Raw genomic sequence first — 24,066 nt, 5'->3', positions numbered from 1 at the left:
ACAAAGTGAAGAAAACACTTTCACCCATCTCACAACATGTGCGGCACTGTGGGGAAAGAAGTACTGAAAACGGAGAAAATGCAACCAAATACAGAAACACTAAAAGTCACCTAATGAATAACACCATTTTCTGTATTCTATTTTGTTTTGTCCATTTGCATGTGTTTTTCTGACATACTGAACATAGAAAACACAACAGAAACAGCCAGGATAAATAGAAAATAGGTTTTATTTGTCATCAATATTTTAACCATGAATGTACAACAGAAATTCAGCAATAGCCTCTGGGACTTGGTATTGCTTTTGAAATGGAACAACACATCGTATCATCATTTCACGACTTCCACAGAAACTTTGGCATACACAGACCAACTTCACTCAATCCACAGGCACAGTAAGCAAAAATAAAACCGACACTGCCTAGTTCTCATTAACCCTTCAGTGTCCACGGCCATGATGCAGCCAAATGGGAGTTTGAATAAAAAAAGAAAAGAAAACTTTTAAATGTGACAAATAAACCTTCAAAAGCAGCAATAATGTGTCATTGTGCAACGGATAAATAATGGAGAGATGTTTGATTTATGAGCGTCTCAAAGTGCAAACTAATGTAACATGCGTCTCGTCCTTACAAAAGGAACAGACACTTGTATCTGATCACTTTATGGTCCCTCGGGCACTTTTGCACCTTTGTTACACCAAACAGGCAGAGGTTCACGACAGTCAGAATGAGATGGGACAGTAGTGTCTGAAATACACACTCGAGAGTAACAGAGGACTGACAATTTAAGTTATTTGACACAGTCAAAGCTTTAACTAATCCATGTCACACTGATACAACATGACATAAAACAAAAAAAGACATATATTTATATTTTTAAAAGCCTTCCCTCTCAGTAATGCATGGATATTGAGATTGTCTACACAGCTTGGGTGGAAATTTGGTCGACCGAGTTCATTTGAGTGTGAATGAAATGTTGAAAAAATGTGTTTATGCCAAAAGAAATAGCACAATTGTGAGAAAATAAGGAATGTTACACGATGAAATGTGGTTAAGTTAGGCTGAAACTGTGAGATGGCTGGACTGCAGCTTATTGTTCTGATCACAAAACTATTTACACAAGACATTTGGCACTTGGATAAAGAAACCAATACATTACAGTGATTCCTAAGAACACCCAAAGTGAAAACAAAGTCTACATTAATTCATTAGTGCCCTTAACATGTGCGTAGAGACATTTAGAGTATATTTATTATGCCACTGTGTTAGTTTGATGTTATTATCACATGATTTCATGTCATTAGTGGAAAGAGAAGCTCTTTCTTTCCTTCATCATCACCTCCCTCTGCTGGTAATCTTACCTCACTGCAGGTCCATTCACTCCTAACTGTCATCTAAACTGCTGCTTTTGAGTAAAACAAAAGATTGTGGAAGAAGAACAGGCTTAAAATCAATCACAGATAGCTGTTTAGGAAGAAAACTAAAGCAACATAGATATTTAAAGGATTCAAGAGTACGTGGGGATACAAGTGATTACATCAAATACAGTCATTGTTCAGATTTGGTTTTTTAAAAAGTGCTACGAGCTTCAGGAGGCAAGTAAAGTGATAAACTGTCTGAAATGAGACAGAATGAGGAAAAGATAACTCAGTATACCTTTTTATTTCCTTCTTAAGGCGCTTGGTGAGCTTAAAACATGAAAAAAAGTGACAAACTTGAATAGCGATGACTCAACGTGTTAATATAAAAGAATGTATCCCATATATCCTCCACATATTCAATGTGAATCAGAGAAACCTTTCAGGGCTAAAATTAATAAGTCTTGCAAATCTATCTACTGTAATAGCATATAATTTGAGCTCGAGATAATTCGATTTAGAATCTCTTGTCCCCTGAAATATATATATATATTTAAAAGTATAGTATGAGTGAACACACGTTGATTTTTTGATCTCCTCAGTTGGGTTTCAATTAGTGCCGTTAACCAGCAGGAAATCCACAACAATCTGATAAAAAAAACTACTTAAATAGTTAAAGTTGAAGCAAGTCGTCAGACATACTGAACGTTCAAAAGTCTTAGTGATGATGAAGAGGGTGCACAGTGATGAGTGTTTCAAGTGTTGATACCAGGCCTTGCTGCGGGTTACACAGGCATGTGCATCTCCGAGTACTCATCGTGACAGTCACGCTCGTCAAACTTGGGCTCTGCGTCATCGGCGTCCAGCTGGAAGAGACACATTATATTTAAAAAACACATTTGAATGGAGAACTGTTCTTAAATAATATTACACTCGCTAGGAGGCATGAATTTATAAGGTCTTGGAGTCATTTGTGATGAATTCTAGTGAACTTTCTGAACCTTTCTAAAGTCGACTGAAGACATTTCCTAGAAAGCCTCAGAACATGAAAAGATGACAAAGTAAAAACAGCATTTTACTTTTTACATTTTAAGTTGTAGTAGATGAAATGTTTCAGTGTTTTTGGTACACTTTTGTATAGTTGCATTCAAAAGCAGTGCAAAAAACGACATTAAATTATTTTTCTTACTGTGAGGAACTTGTGTGGTTAACCAATATGAGATGTTAAACATATACAAGTATGATGTAAAAAGACAGCTTACAAAAAAACATTGCAAAATCCAACCCTGCAGCAAGACATGCACGTTTCACAACAATTACAAATTAAATTGATATAAAAAAAAAAAAGAAGATATGTAGACAAATAATACTTATTCAACTTATTCCTGCTTTCAATGAATCTTTGAAAGCTGTAACTAAATGATTCAGGAGTTTGCAGGTACTGCAGGTGAGGTTGGGATAATGGTGTATTAATAATCATATTGCTCCCTCCTGTGGTCAACTTACACATGCGATCTCTCTGCTGGTGAAGATGCGGCGCAGCACGAACATCTTCACAGGGATGGTGAGGATGAGGACGAAGGGGAAGGCCAGGGACGCCTGGGTGGACATGACAGCCCACAGAGCCGCCAAACACACCACCTGGATGCAGGTGAACAGATGCATGCGCAGCGTACGCACCTGGAGGAAACAGAGAAGATCGATAAACCTCTCACCAGACTGGCACAATTATTGTCGGTTGTTGGAAACGTATGTTGAATAAGAACTAAATAAGCCTGAATAAGAACTAAAGCGCGTTCTTACCTTGCGGACGTAGGTGTGGTCCGGGTGATACTTTGGTGGCATGAGCAGCAGCATCATCCGCTCTGTAAGCTGGATCCCATTAAGGGACATCACCCCCATGTAGAGGAAGATCCCAAACAGCACCGCCAGGGGGATCTGACGCAGCAGGTCCCCGATCACAATAGACATACCTGTGGGAGGAAGAAACGGGAGATAACTTGCTAGACCTTTTCCTCCATTTCCAAATAGATCTCTGTTTTTAATTGGAGAGAATGAGATGTCACACTCACCAACCATGATGGCCACCAGGAGCCCAGTGACCCTCTGCTCCTTCACCTCCTGGATGCGCGGCTTGTCTCCGGGGGCGACGGCCTTGCTCATGACAGTGAGGGCGTTGACGTGGGTCACCGAGCGGACGGTGGCCGCAGCCATCCACGGCAGGCCGAACAGAGCCGAGCTGCCGCCCAGCACCACGATCAGCAGCAGGTCCAGATGGAAGCCAGAACCCTTCACCAGCATGCGCTCCTTCTTACTCACGATCAGACTGCAGGGAGTGGGGGGGGGAGTAAGGTTGAAATGATTTTATTGTCAGAGCATGTGAGTTCTTTGTGATACATGCCTTCTAATCATCCTTCTTTTTATACATTGTACATTTAAAGATTCTCATCCAGAGTGATACTGATAAAAGCAAATACCAATGTTGATGATTTTCTCGACACGTACTGTATTTAATGCTTCAATATTAGAGGAGGGTGACTTGGTGCTGTGGGTATAAGGCATATATCCAATATAAAATGTATTTAGTTAGAAACTTGAAGACTGGGAAAGTTAGAGCAATGTTTACTGAGGTAGCTGAATGTAACAGTTGTAATAAGGTATCAACAGTTTAATAAAGAATCCTTAAATGATATTAAATAAACCTTATAACGTGTGATTCCTGCACTTCATACTCCCTTTTTATGTAGGAAAGGTCCTATAAATAAAGTATATTTATATCACTGTTTTCTAATAATCTGGTAATTGCAACAATATTATATATGAGACTATCAAATCTTAATATAAAATCCTGTTCAAAACAAAAAGACTCTTAAGATGTCTTTATGGGACACGAAGATGTGATAACTGACTCATAATCATCCTTGATGGGACTTGTAACTCACGTAGTGATCTGAGTCTCCATGAAGATGAGGATGAAGACGAGCAGAGCGGGCAGACAGCAGGCGAACATCATCCAGATGGGGAATTCCCCGTTGGACCCCAGAGGGCTGATGATCCAGCCACGCTTCGAGGGGCTGGTCACAGAGAAACCATTGGGAACGCTCAGTTTCTGGAATGAGTGGGACAAATTATTGTCTGGGTTGTGAATCTTTATCAGCCAAAGGTCAAGCATTTAAATTAGACATTAGTTCTTACCTGTGTGTATGTGTCGTTTACACTGTAATCCACAAGGACCATGATGAGGATGGCAATTGGGACGCCAAAATCTCCAATCATCCTGCGCAACTGAAACCCACAAAATGCGGTAATATGAGCACTGGCAACTGGCAGGTTCTTATATCATACCACACATATATTTTTATATAACAATCATAATCAAAACATTTGTAATAGTGTGTGATTTTTCAATGACAACTTCAACAAAAATACACAAATTAGAGATTGGAAGTTTGGACATAAATCTGAAAGCAATAGTTAAAAAAACAGAAGGAAATTGTGCGATGTGATCTAGAAAAGCTAAGCGGTGAGACTGTTTTGTCAAATGATGTTCCCAAAACATAAACAAGTTTTGAAGAAAATATCAAAAATGAAACCACCCTCATGTCTCTCTTTCAGATATAACGAGGGGTTACGTATGGTAACCCTTGTTATACAGTGGGGGAAAAAAGTATTTAGTCAGCCACCAATTGTGCAAGTTCTCCCACTTAAAAAGATGAGAGGCCTGTAATTTTTAACCTAGGTATACCTCAACTATGAGAGACAAAATGAGAAAGAAAAAAAAAAATCCAGAAAATCACATTGTCTGATTTTTAAAGAATTTATTTGCAAATTATGGTGGAAAATAAGTATTTGGTCAATAACAAAAGTTCATCTCAATACTTTGTTATATACCCTTTGTTGGCAATGACAGAGGTCAAACGTTTTCTGTAAGTCTTCACAAGGTTTTCACACACTGTTGCTGGTATTTTGGCCCATTCCTCCATGCAGATCTCCTCTAGAGCAGTGATGTTTTGGGGCTGTCGCTGGGCAACACAGACTTTCAACTCCCTCCAAAGATTTTCTATGGGGTTGAGATCTGGAGACTGGCTAGGCCACTCCAGGACCTTGAAATGCTTCTTACGAAGCCACTCCTTCGTTGCCCGGGCGGTGTGTTTGGGATCATTGTCATGCTGAAAGACCCAGCCACGTTTCATCTNCGACAACACGGCCGACCGCTTGTCTAGGTGGAGACGACAGGGCTTGGTCCGGGTCTAGGCGAAGTGGTGGAGGCGCGGGACAATAGGTCTGGGCCTTACACCTCCCGAGAGTCTCCTATTGGTGGAGACTTCGGGTATTGGTGTCAAAGAGGGCGACACCAGTTGTTTTCGCCTCCTCGCCTGAGGCGGGACGGACAACTATATCGGTGACACCACGACGACAGTGAGGACTGGTAATGTACAGAGGGGACTTAATTTCTCGGACACTGTCGGAGGGTAGTTTACAACACGTGTACTTTTATTAAACCGATGATCATTAGAGCTTGCAGTCGAGTTTTTTCTTCCACACTATCGCAAGGCTATTTATAGTTATTAAAACTTGTAGCGCCCTTAAGGAAGCTGATTAAAACTCCAAACCCCCCTTCGGCCTTCACTGCAGTTGCCCTTACGAAGTGACACGCCGCCTCTCCTCTGTTTGTGCCTGTTCACACAACAGGTACGGCATCTTAACACTTAATGACTCAAATCCGTGCAATTATTGCAATTTACTTCAACTGATGTCCATTATAAGTATAAACAGTCACGAAAGTACAGTTAAGCCGTTTTGTATTTACTAGCACCACTTCTACTACTAATTTAAATCCTAATTGTTTTAGGCCCGATCACTCTCGGCGACTTAAAGGAGGGCGTCTACACTATATTTTTGTTTGATAATCAAATACATCAACATTTGAGGGTTCACCTACTTTGATGTATATTAATCACGAAGTACAGTTAAGCACTTTTATACTATGTAATTTACTAACACTCCCTACTACAATTTTTAGAAACAAACTCGGCCAGGACGTAAAGGACTACTTTTTTGTTTGGTTACGAAAAAGGATCACATTATGTGGTTGTACCTAATTGTGCACACAAAAAAAAATAGTGTTACAACCCCTTTGTGGTTCTCCATGGCTCTGAGCGACGATCCGCCCTTGGGGGTGGACACGTTCGCACACAAGCCATGGCCAAAGAAGCTGCTTTATGCCTTTCCACCGCTGTGTCTCATTCTCCCGCTCCTGGGGAGAGTGAGGCGAGAACATCTGTCAATCATCCTGGTAGCGCCGGATCGCGTGGGGGCGCCGTGGTACTCAGAGATGACACAGATGAAGGTGGGCCAGCCCTGGGCGGGGTAAGCGCGTCAGGGTGTGCACTACCAGCCGCAGCCTCAATTTTCTCCACGGTTACGACTGAGGGAGAGGTGAGCGAGGCGCAGCGGCTGCTAACCAGAAAGCCGGTCAAAAACAGTGTTGTTGTGGCGACAGCGCATGTATACATCGGGGCTCCGCCCACTGTACCCATAGAGTCCAGTAGAAGCCTGTGAGAGATATAACGAGGGGTTAGATATGGTAACCCTTGTTATATAAACACAGGCGGAGCCCTCTACTCAGGGGCCCTGTCTGTCCTACGCCACTTGCTGAAGAGAAGTAAAGGATGACAGTAACGGCCCGTCCACACAGTGGTGTGCGTTGAAGCTTCAACGCTTCTGCCCATTCACTTTGAATGGGGTGACTTCACGCTTTGCAGAACTGCATTGTGGGAGCGTTGCTTCACTTTGCTCGCATTGCTCGCTTGAGCAGTTGTTGAGCAATGTTCAACTCTTCAAGCTTCAGCGGAAGCGTCAGCCAATCAAATCATATGCCAGTACAAGCTCTAGCCAATCAAACCGCGTGCATGTGTGTCCGGGGCGGGAGATTCATGTGATTGGTTGTTGGTCAAGTTTCAGACAAGCTCACCAGCAAGCTTCAACGCACGCCGCCGTGTGGACGCTGCGTAAGGAAGCGAGGCCTCCTTTTATGTGGTGAGATGCACGCGCATTCAGGTAGGCCCGTCCCGGGGCCGGCTAAGTCTAGAAAGTCTCAGTGGATGAATGCTTGCATGATAGGATGCGAAGGTGAAGTACCCATAGAGTCCAGTAGAGCAGGGGTTCCCAACCTTTTTTCCCATGAGCTCCCCCCCCCAAATGACTCCTGTTGGAAGTTGCGCCCCCCCCCACACACACACGCAACAGCGGTAATTAAAGTTTCAAAGTCTCAAAAATGCTACAACTACTGTCACAAGCGTAATTAAAGAGCACTATTGGAGTGACTTTGATGGTTATTGGACTCGGGGTTAATTCATTTGGATTCCCGCTGTATGAAGGAATTAAAGGACGGCGCAAGTGGAAACAATTCACAAAGGGATTAAACTGTTTAAAATACATGCTCAAAGTAAGCCGGATTTTGCCGATGTGTTTATGTGGATTCAAAAGTCGTAAATAATCTACAAAATGGAGGAGACCGATCTGATCGGAGCAACTGTGACAAATAATCCAACTGAAACCGGCATGGACAATGACTATGTTTTAAAAATGCGCTTATCCAGAAAAGCCTGGTTTGGACACTTTACGGGCAGAAGAAACATTTATATTAAAGAAAGAATTATACATTTCTGTCTTTTTATGCCTTTATTAGCTACTAACTTGAATTTGTATTCAAATTAATTAAATCAATTATTTCTTATATTGTATTTTAATGCAGAGACAAGGCTTTTAGTGACAATCATGTATTGCGTTACAATTATAAGTAAAGAAAAAATGTAATTAAAATAAAGTCTAACTATGATATTTGGCCTCAAATCATCTGAGGCCTGGCGCCCCCCTTGCGATCTTTGGCGCCCCCCAGGTTGGGAACCACTGCAGTAGAGTGCTCCACCTGTGTTTATATACTATACGTAACCCCTCATTCTATGCTTTATGAAAGAGGACAATAGAGAAAATACTCTTCATTAGGTTGGAACTAAAATACAAAAAGTGAAGTGAAACTTATTATTGTCACCATCCGGTCCACATATGAATCCCAACACGTATGATTGTATGAAAATATTTTAAAATAAATACAATTGTATTTTGAAACATGCTTAAAAGGTTTAAGAAGCCCCACACAGCTCAGTAAACACCATGAAATGTTGACTTTATTTGATAATTTGAGTAAAAAACAAAATTTCATATTTCCTATAACCTTCCTAAGCTAAACTGACAATTCGAACCCAACCATAACCTCGGTCCTGTCCCACAAACATGGAGCTGAAGAACACTTCAGTGAATCGGTCCTCTGTTTCTTTGAGGTAAACTGACTGGAATAAAATGTCACACTACAAGGAATTCTTCTGTTCAGCTTTTAGGATACAATCACTCACCTGCATTTTCAACAAAATAAACTAATAAACAAGAGATAGACTCAAAGCAGCTTCAAAATATCTACATCACAGTGGGTAGAATATCTGTTAGCATCAGAATAAGAGCAAGGAAATTTAAATAACTCTTCTGCGCACTGAGGCAGTGTGTGATTCTTCAAGAATAACTACGACTTTCTTTGGCAAGACATATCAACATGGACCTCTTTATTGCAACATACAGTCACCTGCTGCCACTTTAAGATCTTTCTGTAGACCCTCAACCTGAAAACTCAGTATGGTTTGGGGGGCTAACTTAAAGGTTGAATGCACTTGAACTATGAATGACCCTGAGGGAGTGTCGATCCCCTGCCTCTGCACCTCTTCCTTGAGAGTGAGGCCCCTTTCAGAGCCTGTTCTGTATAAAGGGTCAGAGACAGAATGGGGGGTTAGACGCTTTTATCCAAAGCGACTTACATACACTCAATACTGTGGCACTAAACAATATCCTTCCCTAACACTAAAAAATATCCTTCACTAACACTAAACAATATCCCACACACACACACACACACACACACACACACACACACACACACACACACACACACACACACACATACACACACACCTCCAAAACATTCAGAGTTACACATACACAGCTGGATCAAAGCTGTGAAGGAATTAAAGGNGTTAATAATAATAATAATAATAATAATAATAATAATATTCCAGTTATAAACGACATGAATCAAAGATGTGTTGCTGTATTTTAGTGGTAAAAAAATGCATTCATATGCATTTTTTTACCACTAAAATACAGCAACACATCTTTGATTCATGTCGTTTATAACTGGAATATTATTATTATTATTATTATTATTATTATTATTAACTTTGTCTGTACAAAGTAGCCTGTCCAAGAAATATGCCCAAATCAACAAAAACTGCGAGCCGGCAGTTAAGACGCTCCGCTTCTGAAATGCTTCTGAAACGCGCCCGGTGGGTTATGACGCTAGAGGAGGTCGGACCAAAACCGCGGCGCAGCCGTAACGCGGCGCTGACGGACCCGGTGGAAACTGGGGGTTAGCCTGTCCCTCTTAGGAGCCAAGCCTGGAGAGGTTGGCCCAGAGTGGGTAACGCCCCGATTGCACCTGCCTCTTGAGAGATCGCCCCCCAATTTGGAGGAGCGCCCAGGGCTGGCCCACCTTCATCTGTGTCATCTCTGAGTACCACGGCGCCCCCACGCGATCCGGCGCTACCAGGATGATTGACAGACGTTCTCGCCTCACTCTCCCCAGGAGCTGGAGAATGAGACGCAACGGTGGAAAGGCATAAAGCAGCTTCTTTGGCCACGGCTTGTGTGCAAACGCGTCCACCCCCAAGGGCGGGTCGTCGCTCAGAGCCATGGAGAACCACAGGGCGCAGTGGGTGTTGCACCGGCTGGCGAACAGGTCCACCTCTGCTGTCCCGAACCGGGCCCAGATCCACTTCTCTACCTCCGGGTGAAGCGCCCACTCGCCCCTCGACATGAGGTCGGCCCCCCTGTTTTCCAGACCCGGAATGTGGAGGGAGTCTTGGCCGGAGAATTCCCATCTCTCTGCCGGGACGCTTCCTCCCGCCGCCAGTCAACTCCTGGAAGACGGAGCTCCCCACCCCTTCGCTGCGGCAGAACCGGAGCGGGAGCCCGCCGGGTTCGACCAGTCTGTCCTTGTGGGGGCCGGTACTGAACCGGTACCTCAGGACTGACCGCGGAGGCAGAGGGCGTGCCCTGAGGTCGAGCCAGCGGCAACATGCGGCTGAGCTGCACCCTCTCCCCCTCCAGGCGGCTGAAGCGCTGGGTGACCGAGGATATCGATCCGAAGAGCCCTTCCGTGGCAACGGGGGCCCCAAGGAGATCATCTCGGTCTTTTCTGGTCAGTGCGGTCAAACCTAGCCACACGTGACGCGACGCCACGGTGGTCAGGGCCATCACTCGACCGGCTGCGGTAGCCATACCGTGGACCAGATTATTCATCTGGCCCACGCAGCGGACCAAATTATCACTCCCGTCCTCAGGCGGGGGGAGTGTCCTGCTGAGGGGAAATCAGCGACACTCCCAGCACACCTAGATTATTGGCCGCCGACGCCGCCGCCATCTGCGCCCCGAGCCTGAATATCTTATCCAGATATTCAAGCATCTCGCGGTCACGAGATTCAAGCCCAAGTAGCCACCGGAGCCTTCGTTCTAAGTGGCCTCCACACACGGCCAGATGTCTGGCAGGGGGGGTGAAACGAAGGCTGGCTGTGCTGGACGGCCTCTGTGACAACGGTGAGGAGAGCGGCAAGCCTGCACGCTCCGCCGCCATAGCCATCACCGCTGAGAAGTCCTGTCGTGCAGACCTGTTCTGCTGATGGCCTTCCTGAGGGTCACCGGAAATCTCGGGCGACAAGGTGTCATCATCATTGTCCCTCTCTCCGACCCGTCCGGGCCGCTGGGATGGCGAAGACGAAGGGTACTCCCTGCTCGAGGTCCTCCATCTCCACTACGTCGAGCTCTGGGTCCTCCACTGGCGAGACGTAGCACCCCTCAAACAGCGAAAGCCTTAGATTGCGGCCGGAGCGAGGAATCAGTCGGCAGGCGCTGCAGACTGCAGTCGGAGCCAGGTTGGCGAGGCCTCCTCTTATGCTGTGAGATGCGCACACATTCAGGTAGGCCCGCCCAGGGGGCGGCTACTTCTAGAAAGTCTCAGTGAAAGAATGCTTGCATGATAGGATCGAGGGGAGTACCCTTAGAGTCCAGAAGAGGGCGGAGCCTGTGAGAGATATAACGCTTCTTTCAGCATCCCTGTAGCTTAGCTTAGCATAGCATAAAGACTGGAAACAAAAGGAAACTGCTAGCACCTCTGAAGCTGGCATATTTAGAGACGGTAGGATATCTTGTGTTTGCCTCGCTGAGTATTTCGCAAGATTATAATATTAAAATAATAGAAAGATTCTACATTGCAAACCCATGCATAATCATGTGATACAACCCAAAGCTCCAGAACAGCTTGAATGGACCTTTTGGTAACATTTTAACAACCAGAGCATTTTAGATTGGCTCAAATTATTCTTAATTGAAAATATTTCATTGTATAAGATGACTATTCTGACTCTAAAGAAGTTTTAATGCAATAATTGACTTCACAGATTGTGAAAACATATATGGATCCTTGATATATGATGATAAGAGGTTTAAGGAAGGTTAAATATATATGTCAGTTAATGCTGCAGGACAGTTTTAAAGTGAAGTAAGCTCCTCACCCTGCCAGGGAAAAAGGCACTGTTCTTGAACTTCCTCAGGTAGAAGGCGATGAAGAATGTTCCGGCCATGAGGACCAGAGAGAGCAGCGCAGTGTTGGGTTCCCCTCGGGCTCCCACTGTCATCGGCAGCGTGCTGTTGCCCTGGACGACTGTGATATTTTCTACCATTGAGTCCCATTCTGTGCCGTTGTTGAGGGAGCAACGTTTAAGGGGGTGCTCTTTGAAAATCTGTTAGAAAGCACAGAGGGTTATAATTAAAGCACAACATTTTACAACAGAACACACACAAATATAATCGTCTATCACTTTTTAAAGGTAACAACACTTTGTGGAAAATTGGATTATCCAAGATGCCTTTAATGTCTGTGCCATAAACTCTAAAACAGCAAATCTTCGAAAATCATATGCCGGGATAATAGTCAAAGTCTTAATCCATTTAACTTTCAGGGACAATCAATCACAAAAGCTTTCAGGTGCCTTTGTTAGAACAACATACTGGTTTAAACCTCGAGCTTTGAATACTTTCCAAGATTAGTCTGTTCAGTTTAGTGTCAGGGACATGAGCTCAGCTGGCCAACAAAAACTTTTTGTAATCAGGAGTTTTTATTTCAGGTCTCAGGCGTACCCTGCCAAGCTTGATGAAGGTCTCGCAGATGAAGATGAGGGAAATGAGGAAGGAGAAAATCTCCTGGGTGAAGCGGGAGACGAAGCGGACCAGGAAGCTTCCCTCAAAGGCCACCGTGACGATCACGATGACGATGAGCCAGAACCCGATCCAGACGCGGCCCGTCAGGTACTCCATCTCGTTCGCTTTGCAGAACTGTCAGGACACAGACCAAAGAAACTCAATTCATCCACTGGAAAATGTTCAGAGTAGCCATAGACACTTGAATGTAAGGCATTAAACATCTTTTCTGTTACACCACTGTTGGAATAGTATTTATTTGTTTTGCCTGAGTCTAGCTTTAGAGAAATAGTTAAAAATTGTATTTGCTATTCAACAACTTACACTATAAAATGCTTCTTCAAAAACCAGCAGGGGTCCCGAGAAACCCACAACGAGTAGCGGCTGCGCTCCGAGCAGGCAGAAGAGCACACCCTGCACTGCGGTGGACACAATCAGCTCAGAAACACCAATCAGACCGTCCGTCTTCTCACCTAGCAACAGACACACACAGCAAAGGAAGACGTTAATGAACATCAACAAGGTTTAAGCCTGTGACCTATCAAGACACAAGCATGAAAGATGTTTGACACATGAGAAGACGAACTGTGAATGACTCATGCTTTCACACTCACCCAGTAGGCCTCCAAATGTTATGGCTGGAGAGAGAGCAGCAAAGTAGATAAAGAATACGGCGGCCATGCACTGACTGTTCAGAGCGTCCTTGAAGTCGCTGAGGTACTTTGGGTAACGGCGACGCACGTCCCGTATCAGTCCGCCAAAAGGCCGCCCGGTGCGCTTCAAAGGGTCGTCTGACTTTTTTAAGGGTGTAAGGAGGGCCTCTGTGATGGGAAAGAGTGGGTTATTAATTACGATATAAGCAAACAAATCTCCTTTGATAAAGGCCACAATATTTGAGGAGATGCTTACCTTTATCTTCCATGCTTTTAGGTTCCTTGGTCAGTTTGACCCCCTGCTCCTCCCTCTTGCGCAGCATCTCCCTCTGGAAGCGAGCGACCGAGCGCAGCAGCTCATCGCCTCCCATCTCTGAAGGCGGCAGCACGATGCTGCAGTCCAGGAAGCTGTTGATGGAGTTCAGCAGGTCCTGCCGGTCGTCTGCAAGGTAGGCTGCCTCGTGGAATTGCTGGATGACGATTCATGATATAAACAAATAGAACCAATAAAATAAGCAAAAAGGTGGAACTATATTTCTGCTTATTTCCAGTTTGCAGGTCTGTTTTTAAGTTTATTTGGCAACAATCCATTCGATTTTTTTACTTTTCTACCAAGTAAGGTGGCAAACTTGCTGATAAAATTACATTTCAAAGCTCTCGAAAGTTCATCATTATTGATAACTCAAAACAGCAGGTGTTGGAGGTGAAAGACAATGCAAGTTGATGCTTCAGTGGAATGATCAAGTCTTTATAAGATAATATACTAAATTACAGGGTAGAAGGTTTGGCATTTGTACCTGGAAGTGTATAGTGTGAGCTTTTTATTGTACCTGAATTTAAATAAATAATTACATCCATCCATCCATCCATCTTCTCACATATAATTAGATTTTCTTCTCAATAATAGGGTGTTTTGTGGTTTGTCTGATTTTATGTAGGTGAGATTTCATCGTCATATGTGATTAGGGTCGGTATCTAAACAATGTCTACACCTCACCTTGTCGGACATGAGTGTGGAGATGGAGCGTCCGATCTGGTGATAGTCCATGCTGGTGGTTGCGGGTCCCAACAGGACGAACAGAAACCTGACCGGCACGGGGACCTCCAGGACGGACTCCAGCTCCACGGCCTCCTGCAGCCGCACAAACGCCATGGTGGGCTGCTCCAGGAAGTCCACACTGCCTAAAGGACAGCGGGAAGTAACAGTCAACATACACACAGAAATAGTCAGAGTATTTGAACTGGAAGGAGTTAGGAGGAGATAACTCACCCACAAGGACAACAGTGGCCTCAGCATTTTCAGGAATCTTCTCCAGCAGCTTGAGCTCATGTTTGGATTTGGAGCGATGCATACCAGACACCACAGACGGCTCTTTCTGTGGTAAACCAAAAGCAACACAAGAAGCAAAGTCAGGATAATGAAGAAAAGTGTTAACTGTGACTTTATTGAGAAAACACTTCGGACCTACCTCGTTTTTGTCCATGTCAATGCGTGTCTCTGAGTCCCCCGTTGGGACGGCGCCCATGAGCGGGTCGTTCACTGAAGGATCTGTCTGGTGGGAGTGGTTGGCGCTGTGGTGATGTGGGATGAGACTACCCAGGCTGGCCGCCGAGATGTTCCTGGGGAAAGGGCTGCTGTGCTCCTTCTCATCGCTCGGGTGACTAGGGGAGGCAGGGAGAGGAAGAGAGAGGGTGAGTCGGAGGAACAAAGGAAGTGACCACGCGTGAAGCCACCTAGCAGCAGGAAGTTGTGCAGCAGTGAGAAAGAAGGCAAAGTATCCTTATCACTAAAAGTATGAACTAGTACTAGCTTTGGAAGGCAATATTTAGTTTTGTGTTAACATGCTACTATATTAAATAAAAACATCCGTAAGTCATGTACACATAAACCTCTACGTCCATTGTTTCATTTAATCCCTGTTTCTCCCAAACATTTCCTTTCTGTGTTTCAAATGACACAAAAGGGGGAAACAAATACATTTTTTTGCAAAATGACCATCATATACAGTTGAAGCTACTAGAAAAAGCCAGCCATAAAACACAACTTTGCACATCCATCAATGTGGCTGGAAATCACCTCACTGGGTTAGTTTTATCATCTGAAAAGGGAAATCCTGTGCTTGTTTGTTGCAGTCTGGTGCTTTAAGTCACCTGTGTTTCAGCAGCAGGGCCCTCAGGACGTTGGCCCTGTCCTCAGCTTTGATCTGGTCAGAAATAATCATCTTCTCCACCACCTGATGGGCGATGCCAGGCAGGGTCTTTTGGTCCAGGTCCAGCAGCACTGCACCTGTGGATGCACACACACTGGGCTAAGTACTTTGTGAACTGCCTCACACTGACTCTCAGGCTTTGAAAATGTCCACAGTTAACTTTTCTTTGTTCCCTTACCGTGTGAGATTGTCTTTCGGAGCTCCAGCAAACTGCGGAAGGACAGCGAGGCCACGTGAGGTTTCCCCCAGCGGTCCGTCTCCTCCTCCACGTCTTCCTCAAACTTGATCCATCGAGCCGTTTCCTTCCAAGACATCTCCTGGTTCTTATCCATAGTCAGCTCATTCAGCTCCACAAACACCTGGGGACAACATCACACGGGAACACATGCAGCAGTAGATGAGATTCACAATATCCATATTGTCCATGGAAGAAACAGCATGCGCCTTAACACTTCAACTTTATAGCCAAGGCACTTCTTTATCGAGCCAGTTGATACAAACGTGTTTAAGTGGTGGAAACAAAATCATAGATCCATGCTTACCGGTTTGTTTAAGTTCACCCAACACACGTAAGTAAACCCTGTCTATGTTATTATCCTAGATGTTCAACTCAAAAAACTAAGAGAACGGCCAATGACAAAAGTCAGAGGAGAGACCGTCATCTTCAGTTCACTCTGCATTCAATATCTGTAACTAATTGAACACCATGCGGGTCAGTCAACATTCCCTGTGAGATGAAGACCAAACCACTGAAAAACCCTGAAATTATTTTCTCCTGCCGCATGCTTGTGAAATCACGCTCACACGGATCAAAACTGACGCTGGCCGGTCACCCAGCCTCACCTTCTGGTAGCGAGCCATTTTACCGGAGTCCATCATGTCCAGCAGGGCGCCTTTTTGCCCCGAGGCGGAGTGATACAGAACCACTGGTAACGGCTGGAGGAGCGAGATGGCGCAGGAGAGGACTCAAACACTTATACAGCCGGCACAGAGGAGGGGACCCTCACATTTTTACAGACAAACCCACAGGTAACTCTTCTTGGTCACACACACCTGACAGGCACCTGTTGTTTACCCGAGGCTACTGGAGGCTGAGAGCAAGTATGAGAATGTGCGTGTGTGTTAATAAAACATGGCTCTCTCTCTCTCTCTCAGGAGCTCTGGTTACCTAAGCTTCACTCTCCCTTCTTTTTTCTTTTCCGTGTGTGAAAGGAAAGAACTCATTCATTCATTTTTAATTGTCTTCTTTCCTCCCTGTCCAATCCACAAAGAGACAAAGCAGTGCTACATTTGAGAGAGGAAAAGAAGGGAACATTTTTCCCAGGACTACAATTTTGTGTAATTTTTGGGGCAACAAAGCCTGAAGTATAATCATCTTTGAGCAGCTGCCGAGTAAACAATCCCTCATTTTCAGACCAATTAAGGTTTCATCTATAGAACTGCAGCTAGTTATCATTGGCAGCATCAGAAAACATATACCTGTATTCTTAGTCTATACAACACAACATGTTGTTTTAACAAAACAAGCAATTTTGTAATACCAAATGCACATTTGTATGAGAATTCATATAGCATTTTTAATTTCATATTTAGGAGCTTCAGTCAGAATATGAATGTATTTTATTTCTTTAAGACCATTTTTGTGTGGGTTGTTCCAGGAAAGGAGCATTTGTAAGCTTCAAATGTAATAGTTTACAATACCAAGGGAAAAAAGTATTTTTATTATCTAAAACAATCTTTAACACTTCATAATTTTTTTAACCTTTATCTTGGTTTCAAAAACCCAATTTCCATTTTATTATACTAACATTTAATAAATTAATTGCAAAATAGGTGACAGTTCTGTTGAGTAAAAAAATAATTCAACAATTTTACCTTACTATTTTTTTAGGGCTCAACAAAAGGATAATGGTTGTGTCTTTAATGTCAGCAAAATGTAAATGTTCTACCCCAGTCCTTTATCTATTTTTGATACAGATACGTAATTTAAAAGCCAAAATAAATATAGATTCTTGTGAGGCTGTAAGGCAGAGGATGGATGAAAAGGAGTACTGTGATTTCTCACCTCATGCGGGGTCCGGTCCTTCTTAGTGCTGCGAGTGGTGGATTCTTTGTGGTCCTTGCCGGTGTGCACCACTTGACCCTTGGTGCTCTTTCTGACCAGGTGTCTGCGCACGCCGGGAACATCTTCAAAACGATGACCTGGTGGAGAAGAAGAGACTGGTGAGTTGTGTGAAAGATTAAGAATCAGATATTACTTTTGACTTCAGCCAGCCTTGAAAAACATCCTGACCAAAAAACAAAGTGTATGCAATTCAATTGAAATAATATCCATTGAATTTAGACCCCAGCACAGTACATAGGCTGAAAAATGATTCCCTATGTGTTGTGCTTCTGGCATGCACGCATTGACCTTGCAACAGGTCACATAGGGCCAGGCCTCCATGCTTTTGTTTGTCTGTGGTCCCTCAGCGGGGAGTAAAGTTACTCAGGCTGCCAGCACAGCAAGCAGTGAAAAGGATGTGGAGAGAGACACCGGATGGCACTCACACAACACTAGGAATAGGAATGGTTGAATCAGGTTTAGAGAGTTCAAAGATCAAAAAACTTGATTGATTCATTCAATGAGAACACGACAATTAGTGAAAGCTAGGCAGAATATTATTGTAAAAATTGTATAACCACATTGAGCACCGTAACTTCTCTCTCAAAAATCTTTCATTGTCAACAACCTTCAAGAATGCCTTACCTTTGTCAGAGAGTGTTTGTCCTATGAAACAAACAGTGATGCTTTTAGGGTTCCTCATCAATGTTTCAATTCATATGTAAACCCAGCAAGTCATTCCAAGTTCAGAAGCTGTATTAGATATAGACTATCAGATTTGAACTTGCTTATTGTAGCTTTACCGAGATGGTCCCTTGTCAAGTCGCTCCATGATGTCTAAGTTCTTGGGCAGCCCCTGGTGTTAAGATAACAGCCTACCTGGCATGCTGCTTTTGAAGCAAGAGGGGATTTCGTGGTGGGCGTAGGGTTAGAGCTGGCACTGCTGTCTGACTACGTGCCACCTTCAAACTGGAGCACCCATCTTGCAAGTTTTGACAAATTGGAGAACGTTGCAATTTCTTGACCGGCGCCTGACCCCGCTGAAGCTATCAGAATGCATCAGCGAGCAGAGGTGTTCATTCGCTCAGGTCGGACAAAAGGGGAAGGACAGTGATCTAATAATTCCTATTGTTGAGCAGCAGCCAGAGGCACAGACACTTTCCCAGGATGATTCAAAGTAGCGGGAAGAAGATAAAAGCAGACAAAGACAAAGAATATCTGGCGATGAACCCGTCGGGGGATTCTACTCTGTGTCACTGAGCCCCAAAATGAGCAAATAGGATCATGGATAACTTTCTAACCTGGAGAGGCCAATTGTTCTACGGCCAGCTGTAAGCATCAGACCCCCATTACAACATGTACAATAAACACAATACAAAGACCACTATTTAATACTGAAGAAGCCAACCAATGGCAGCAGGGACAAAAGTCTCCTTACATTTAGTTATTGGTAGATTAAAGTGGGCCTTCTTTAAAGACATGTACAGTCGTGAAAGGTCATTCAGGTTTGTGCCAGCAATTGTAATTCACGCTTATCCGAGGTATATTAAGCGTCTAACTCCATCAACAGCCTTCATTTAAGCTTAACTCGTCCCTTTGTTCCATTCTGCTCACGATAAAGGGTGTGAACTGAGATGCAGGTTTCACAATTAGCCACCGTGTTGGCTCTGGCCTGGGTCCAGGGGCCTCAGCTGACAGTAATAATGTGGGCCTGTCTGCCACACTCTCTGATAAGTTGCTGCTTGCTGCTGAGGGGTCGACTCCCTGACGTAAATCTTTCCGGCCCCAGCGTGAGGCTGCTTTTAGGGCCGGGAGATTTACGTCACAGGGCAGCAGGGAGCCACTGCAATGTAGAAGGGACTAGATGAGCCCCCCCCTCCCAATTCCCTCGCCCTGATGTTTCTGCAGGAATCTGAGCAGCAACACATCTAACATTGACCTGCCTGAAGTAGATCATACAAGAGAGCCCTAAGATGGACAATACATTATCTATATTTCCAGCTGAATAAATGTATAATTTAATTGTTTGAATACAGAAAATAACAGTTTACCTGTACCTCCTATATATCTTTTTGGTTATTGACCAACAGTAATAATATTTAAAATTGAAACATGCAATCCTTTGTGGGAAAACATGTAAATACAAGACATATTATCACTTACAACAAAGTTAATTTCACTGTTATCATTACTACAAGCAACTCCTTACACATACAGATATGACCCATTGTTTATATGAAAATATGATTGTGATTCTGATAATATATACTGTTTTTCTTCTCAACACAACAACAACGAGCTTTAATCAGGAATAATAACCCCACAAAAGCAAACACTGAGATGTAGCTTTAGGGGTATTTCATATTGCGGTGACCTTTGTATTCCACCAAATGTCCTAGGTATGCACTTAAAACATAATAATGTATTTAAATAGTCAATCCGTGTCTGTTTTGGCCACCTGGTGCACTAAAGTCCAACGGGGAGAAGGTTTTTTTCAGAACAAAATCTATAAAGTATGAATCGATCTGTACTCACTCTTGATGCCGTCCAGGTCAGCGGAGGCCAGCGTCTGAGCCTCGCTCTCGTCGGTCGGGATGCGCTGGTACTTGGCCTGCTCGGCCCCCGTCATGTTGCCTGTGCACCGGCGATCCTGCAGGTCGTAGCTGCGGCTGGTGGTGGACACCCGGGCCAGAGGTATGCTTTCAGGGGGCACCAACTGGGGAGAGGGGCTGGAGGCGGCGGATGACGCTGGCTTACTAGATAAAAGCAGAAAAACAGGACACTTTATTACTAACTTATTGCCTGAGTCTGAACCATAACAAAGTATCTTCGACTGCTCTCATTGTATTGGTGATTTGCTTGTCACACCACTGATATCTTGTGACTTTGGTAATCATCTTTTGATTGATGTATTAGACCCCACTAATGGTAGTCCTATAAAAAAGAAATATAATTTGCATCTCTTAGCCAAAAATATAATTAGCTAGCTTTTTAAATCTTTCAAAAAGGCAGATAAAGATGTTCGGCTAATGCAAATTCCTTCAAGGCACTTTTGAAATAAACACAATGAACTCACCTTCCTTTAAATGTCAGCTGCCTGCATCATTTCAAGACTAGAAAAAAATGACCTTTTGAGTCAATTATTTACCCCTTACTTCAAGATGTTTTACAAAACAAATCCGCTGTTATTAGGTTGTTCCTCCCTCGAGTGCAAACAAGCGAAAGGTGTATATACGCAGCTCTCTCCCTGCTCAGATCAGACCCTCATGAGGTGGAACAGTAAATGTCATGGATGGAGCCTCGGGCTGCTGAGGTGTGCTGTTGTCTAAAGCAACAGGTGATATATGGGTCTCTGAGGAGAGGATTACTCGAGTCTATCGGATCATGCACAGCAGGCCCACTGGATGCCTGAGACATGGTTACGTACAGTGTGTACTCACTGGCCAATCAACATGAGCCTGAGCCATCTCGCCCAATCAGAACGTCCCCGATACATTTCAGCAACATGGCAAAAACATGCAATCATCACAGCGGGTAAAGCATGATTATAAAGTCTCTCACGCCTCCTTTTTCAAGTCCAAGAACTAGACTCACTCTGAGGAAGATGCATCTTCAGTATCAGCTCCCACCCCAGATTGCGGCACGATCTCCAGCTCACGGGCAGAGTGGGGGCTCTCTTGGCCTCGTTTGGAAACTTGGTCCTCATCAGAAAGAAAGAACTGTTGAGGGAAAACAGAACGTAAATTGCTCCTGTGGGTATTGTCCACAGTATTGAATGTATTACATGTCTTATAAATAACATGTAATATAATGTAATGTAAAGTGCTTTGAGCACTAGGAAAAGCGCTAAATAAATATGTGAATTATTATTATTATTATTATTCACACAATTGATGGACATAGAAACAATATATTGTATAATGTAGGTGATGGGATAAGAGAGCAACAACAAGGTTGCTTTTTTAAGTAACAAATAAAAAGAAAACACAGAGAAAGATACAGTCAAAACAGATAAACGTATCAAGCTAGATTAGAGTCAAAAAACGTATCCGAATCATGTTCTGCACACTCTGCGGGGGGGCATAGTTTTCATTTTGTGAAGCATAATAACAACCCAACCTGAAACCCACTGATGAATGATTAAGACTATACTGAAATATTCATATTGGAAAATATGGTAATGCTAATACAGTGTGTGAGCAGGTTGGGTATTGGAGCATGAACTGCGGCCATTTACAGCAGCACATTCCTGAGCTCATTAACTTCACATCGGACATTAAAGTCACCTTGCCCTCCTTTATTGAATGATACTCTTATTTTAACGAGACGAGATCAAATGATCAATCTCGATTTGCTGTTTATGCATAAGCTATCAAAATACTTTTTACATGAAGTCCTAGTTTTTGTATAAACATGAAACACAACATAAGCCCATACACAAATACTGCCTGATACATATTTAGTGAAGGTATAATGCTGAATCCAACCCTTGGAGATATGTGTCCATCAAAGTTGAGTATGAATTAGAATGATTACCTCCACATCTTTCACTCTCTCCGTCTCAGATGGACCAGAAGTCTCTGTCCCGTCCTCCTCCTCTTCCTCTTCATCCTCTCCCTCTTCTATGGGGCCGCTGGGAGCATGGCTGCTTTTGTGATCTTTATCCTTCCTCCTTTTTTTGTTGCTCTTCTTCCTGCGTCCCTCGGAGGGCAGTTTGGACAGAGGTCTGTGGATGTGGTGCGAGGAGTGACGGTGGTCTGAGGGAAGGTGAAGCAGAGATCCATAGACATGAGCTACTTTCATACGAAAACAGTTATTTGTCACAATGCCCCGGCTAAAGGGATCACTATGGGCTTACATTCAATGTCCTCCTCATGGTAGTTGTGGTGCTGTTCATCAGGCACAGCAGCAGCGGGGCTGAGGATCTGCTCGAAGCGCTGGACCCCCAACGCTTTGTTCAGGTCCCCATCATCCTCCTCTTCAGGGCGCGGAGGCCCGTGTAGTGATGGGGCAGAAGGAGCGTCAGCAGGAGCGTCTGGCTGCAACAAAACACATATTTTAGATACAAATCTTGGATAAAAATCTGTCAGCTGTTCAGCATTTTTAGATTGAGAAATATATTTATTAACAGCACATTAATACAAAGAATGAATACACAATTAACAAACACATTAGCAAACCATACATTTGTGAAATATTCTAGTATTTTTAATATATCATCCTGCTTTTTTTAACAATAAAACTTCACTGCAGGTCATTGTTATTTCAATTTAGCACTTTATTTATCATAAGTCAGTTTAAGTCATTTAGATTTAGTACTCTTTATGGTTGATCTGTCCCAATTTCTTACTGTAGTATACTATACACTGTCTTTATAGTGTTCTGTTTTTGCAGTTATTATACAAGATTATACTGCCAACCAAACCTTAAAAGGCCAGCAAAATGTTTTTCTTTTAGATCAATTATTTATTGTCTTCTTGGGTGTTTCTCGAACCGTTTTGTCCTCATTTATTTTTAATGTGTTGCAGTTGTGATACGCTCTAAATCTTCCTTTGTGCATTTCACTGTGGAGAATCGTGTCCATCGACAGCACACGGAAAACTGTAATAGTTTTGTATTTTTTACACAGATATCGGCAACTCATAACCTGCTATGTAGTAAGGATTTGCAACACAGCATGTATTGCTTTTCACTCAAACCAACACTAGAGGGAGTTCTGGTTCTGCAAATACTGCACCGTCAGACATCATGCGAGTACTGTCATGCATACCTTCCTGAAAATCTGCCCTAAATTGAAAGCAATAGCCATGTGCTCTGATCTGTTACTCTTTTTCATAGCTGTGGTGTGACAGGGATCATGTGGGTGATAGGGATCTGTTTGGTTGCAGCGGGAGGTCGTGCCCTGCTGCGCCTCGCTCTGCCGGTGGGATGTTGTGATAAGGTTTGCCTGCTGTGACACAGCGAGAGGATCTGCTATGGCTAACAGGATCGGGCTGTAGCCACCTCACGCAAGAGTAAATGTTGCCATGACTACTGCGCAGGTGCCTCATTTCCTGCTGTGAACCCTTCCCGTGGCAAAACTCAGGGGCTGCAGGTTATCTGATGCTCCAATAAATGTTTCTCAGGACATCCAGCATGTCAATTATATATTACATTATCTCCATGGCAGCAGGGAGTAACAGAAAGCCTGTGAAGACTCCCCTCACACCTGCAGCTCTTACTTTTGTCTCACACTGTGTATGCACAGAAGACTGCTAACAAAGTACAAAAACACATAGTAATATATGCCAAACAAGGTGAGTTCACTCTTCACTTCAAATCAACTCATCACATACAGAACAAGAACTGCTAGGTGTTACACGCATGATGTGGTTCAGCCCTG

General features: G+C 43.6%; 1 protein-coding gene across 3 annotated transcripts in view; it reads right to left on the bottom strand.

The window, feature by feature from the left end:
* Positions 1-211: 211 nt before the first annotated feature.
* The window catches only part of slc4a2b (solute carrier family 4 member 2b), a 42,913-nt gene continuing 19,058 nt past the window's right edge, over positions 212-24,066 (bottom strand). For all 3 annotated transcript variants that reach the window (XM_010781729.1, XM_010781730.1, XM_010781731.1), the window contains 21 exons: positions 22,543-22,723; positions 22,221-22,441; positions 21,279-21,403; positions 20,220-20,440; positions 17,646-17,782; positions 15,759-15,939; positions 15,522-15,657; positions 14,840-15,032; positions 14,641-14,746; positions 14,368-14,552; positions 13,627-13,840; positions 13,332-13,538; positions 13,042-13,190; positions 12,658-12,852; positions 12,033-12,260; positions 4,552-4,641; positions 4,299-4,465; positions 3,429-3,682; positions 3,160-3,329; positions 2,863-3,036; positions 212-2,222 (listed from right to left, as the gene is read on the bottom strand). In XM_010781729.1, the coding sequence (XP_010780031.1) occupies positions 2,142-2,222; positions 2,863-3,036; positions 3,160-3,329; positions 3,429-3,682; positions 4,299-4,465; positions 4,552-4,641; positions 12,033-12,260; positions 12,658-12,852; positions 13,042-13,190; positions 13,332-13,538; positions 13,627-13,840; positions 14,368-14,552; positions 14,641-14,746; positions 14,840-15,032; positions 15,522-15,657; positions 15,759-15,939; positions 17,646-17,782; positions 20,220-20,440; positions 21,279-21,403; positions 22,221-22,441; positions 22,543-22,723 (3,615 nt within the window). In that variant the 3' untranslated portion in view covers positions 212-2,141. The remainder of the gene's footprint in view (positions 2,223-2,862; positions 3,037-3,159; positions 3,330-3,428; positions 3,683-4,298; positions 4,466-4,551; positions 4,642-12,032; positions 12,261-12,657; positions 12,853-13,041; positions 13,191-13,331; positions 13,539-13,626; positions 13,841-14,367; positions 14,553-14,640; positions 14,747-14,839; positions 15,033-15,521; positions 15,658-15,758; positions 15,940-17,645; positions 17,783-20,219; positions 20,441-21,278; positions 21,404-22,220; positions 22,442-22,542; positions 22,724-24,066) is intronic.

Source organism: Notothenia coriiceps, unplaced genomic scaffold, assembly GCF_000735185.1.
Source record: "Notothenia coriiceps isolate Sejong01 unplaced genomic scaffold, NC01 NC01_scaffold00023527, whole genome shotgun sequence".
Lineage (NCBI taxonomy): Eukaryota > Metazoa > Chordata > Actinopteri > Perciformes > Nototheniidae > Notothenia > Notothenia coriiceps.
Note: the sequence above shows the minus strand (reverse complement) of the source record. Positions and strands in the feature narration are given on the sequence as shown.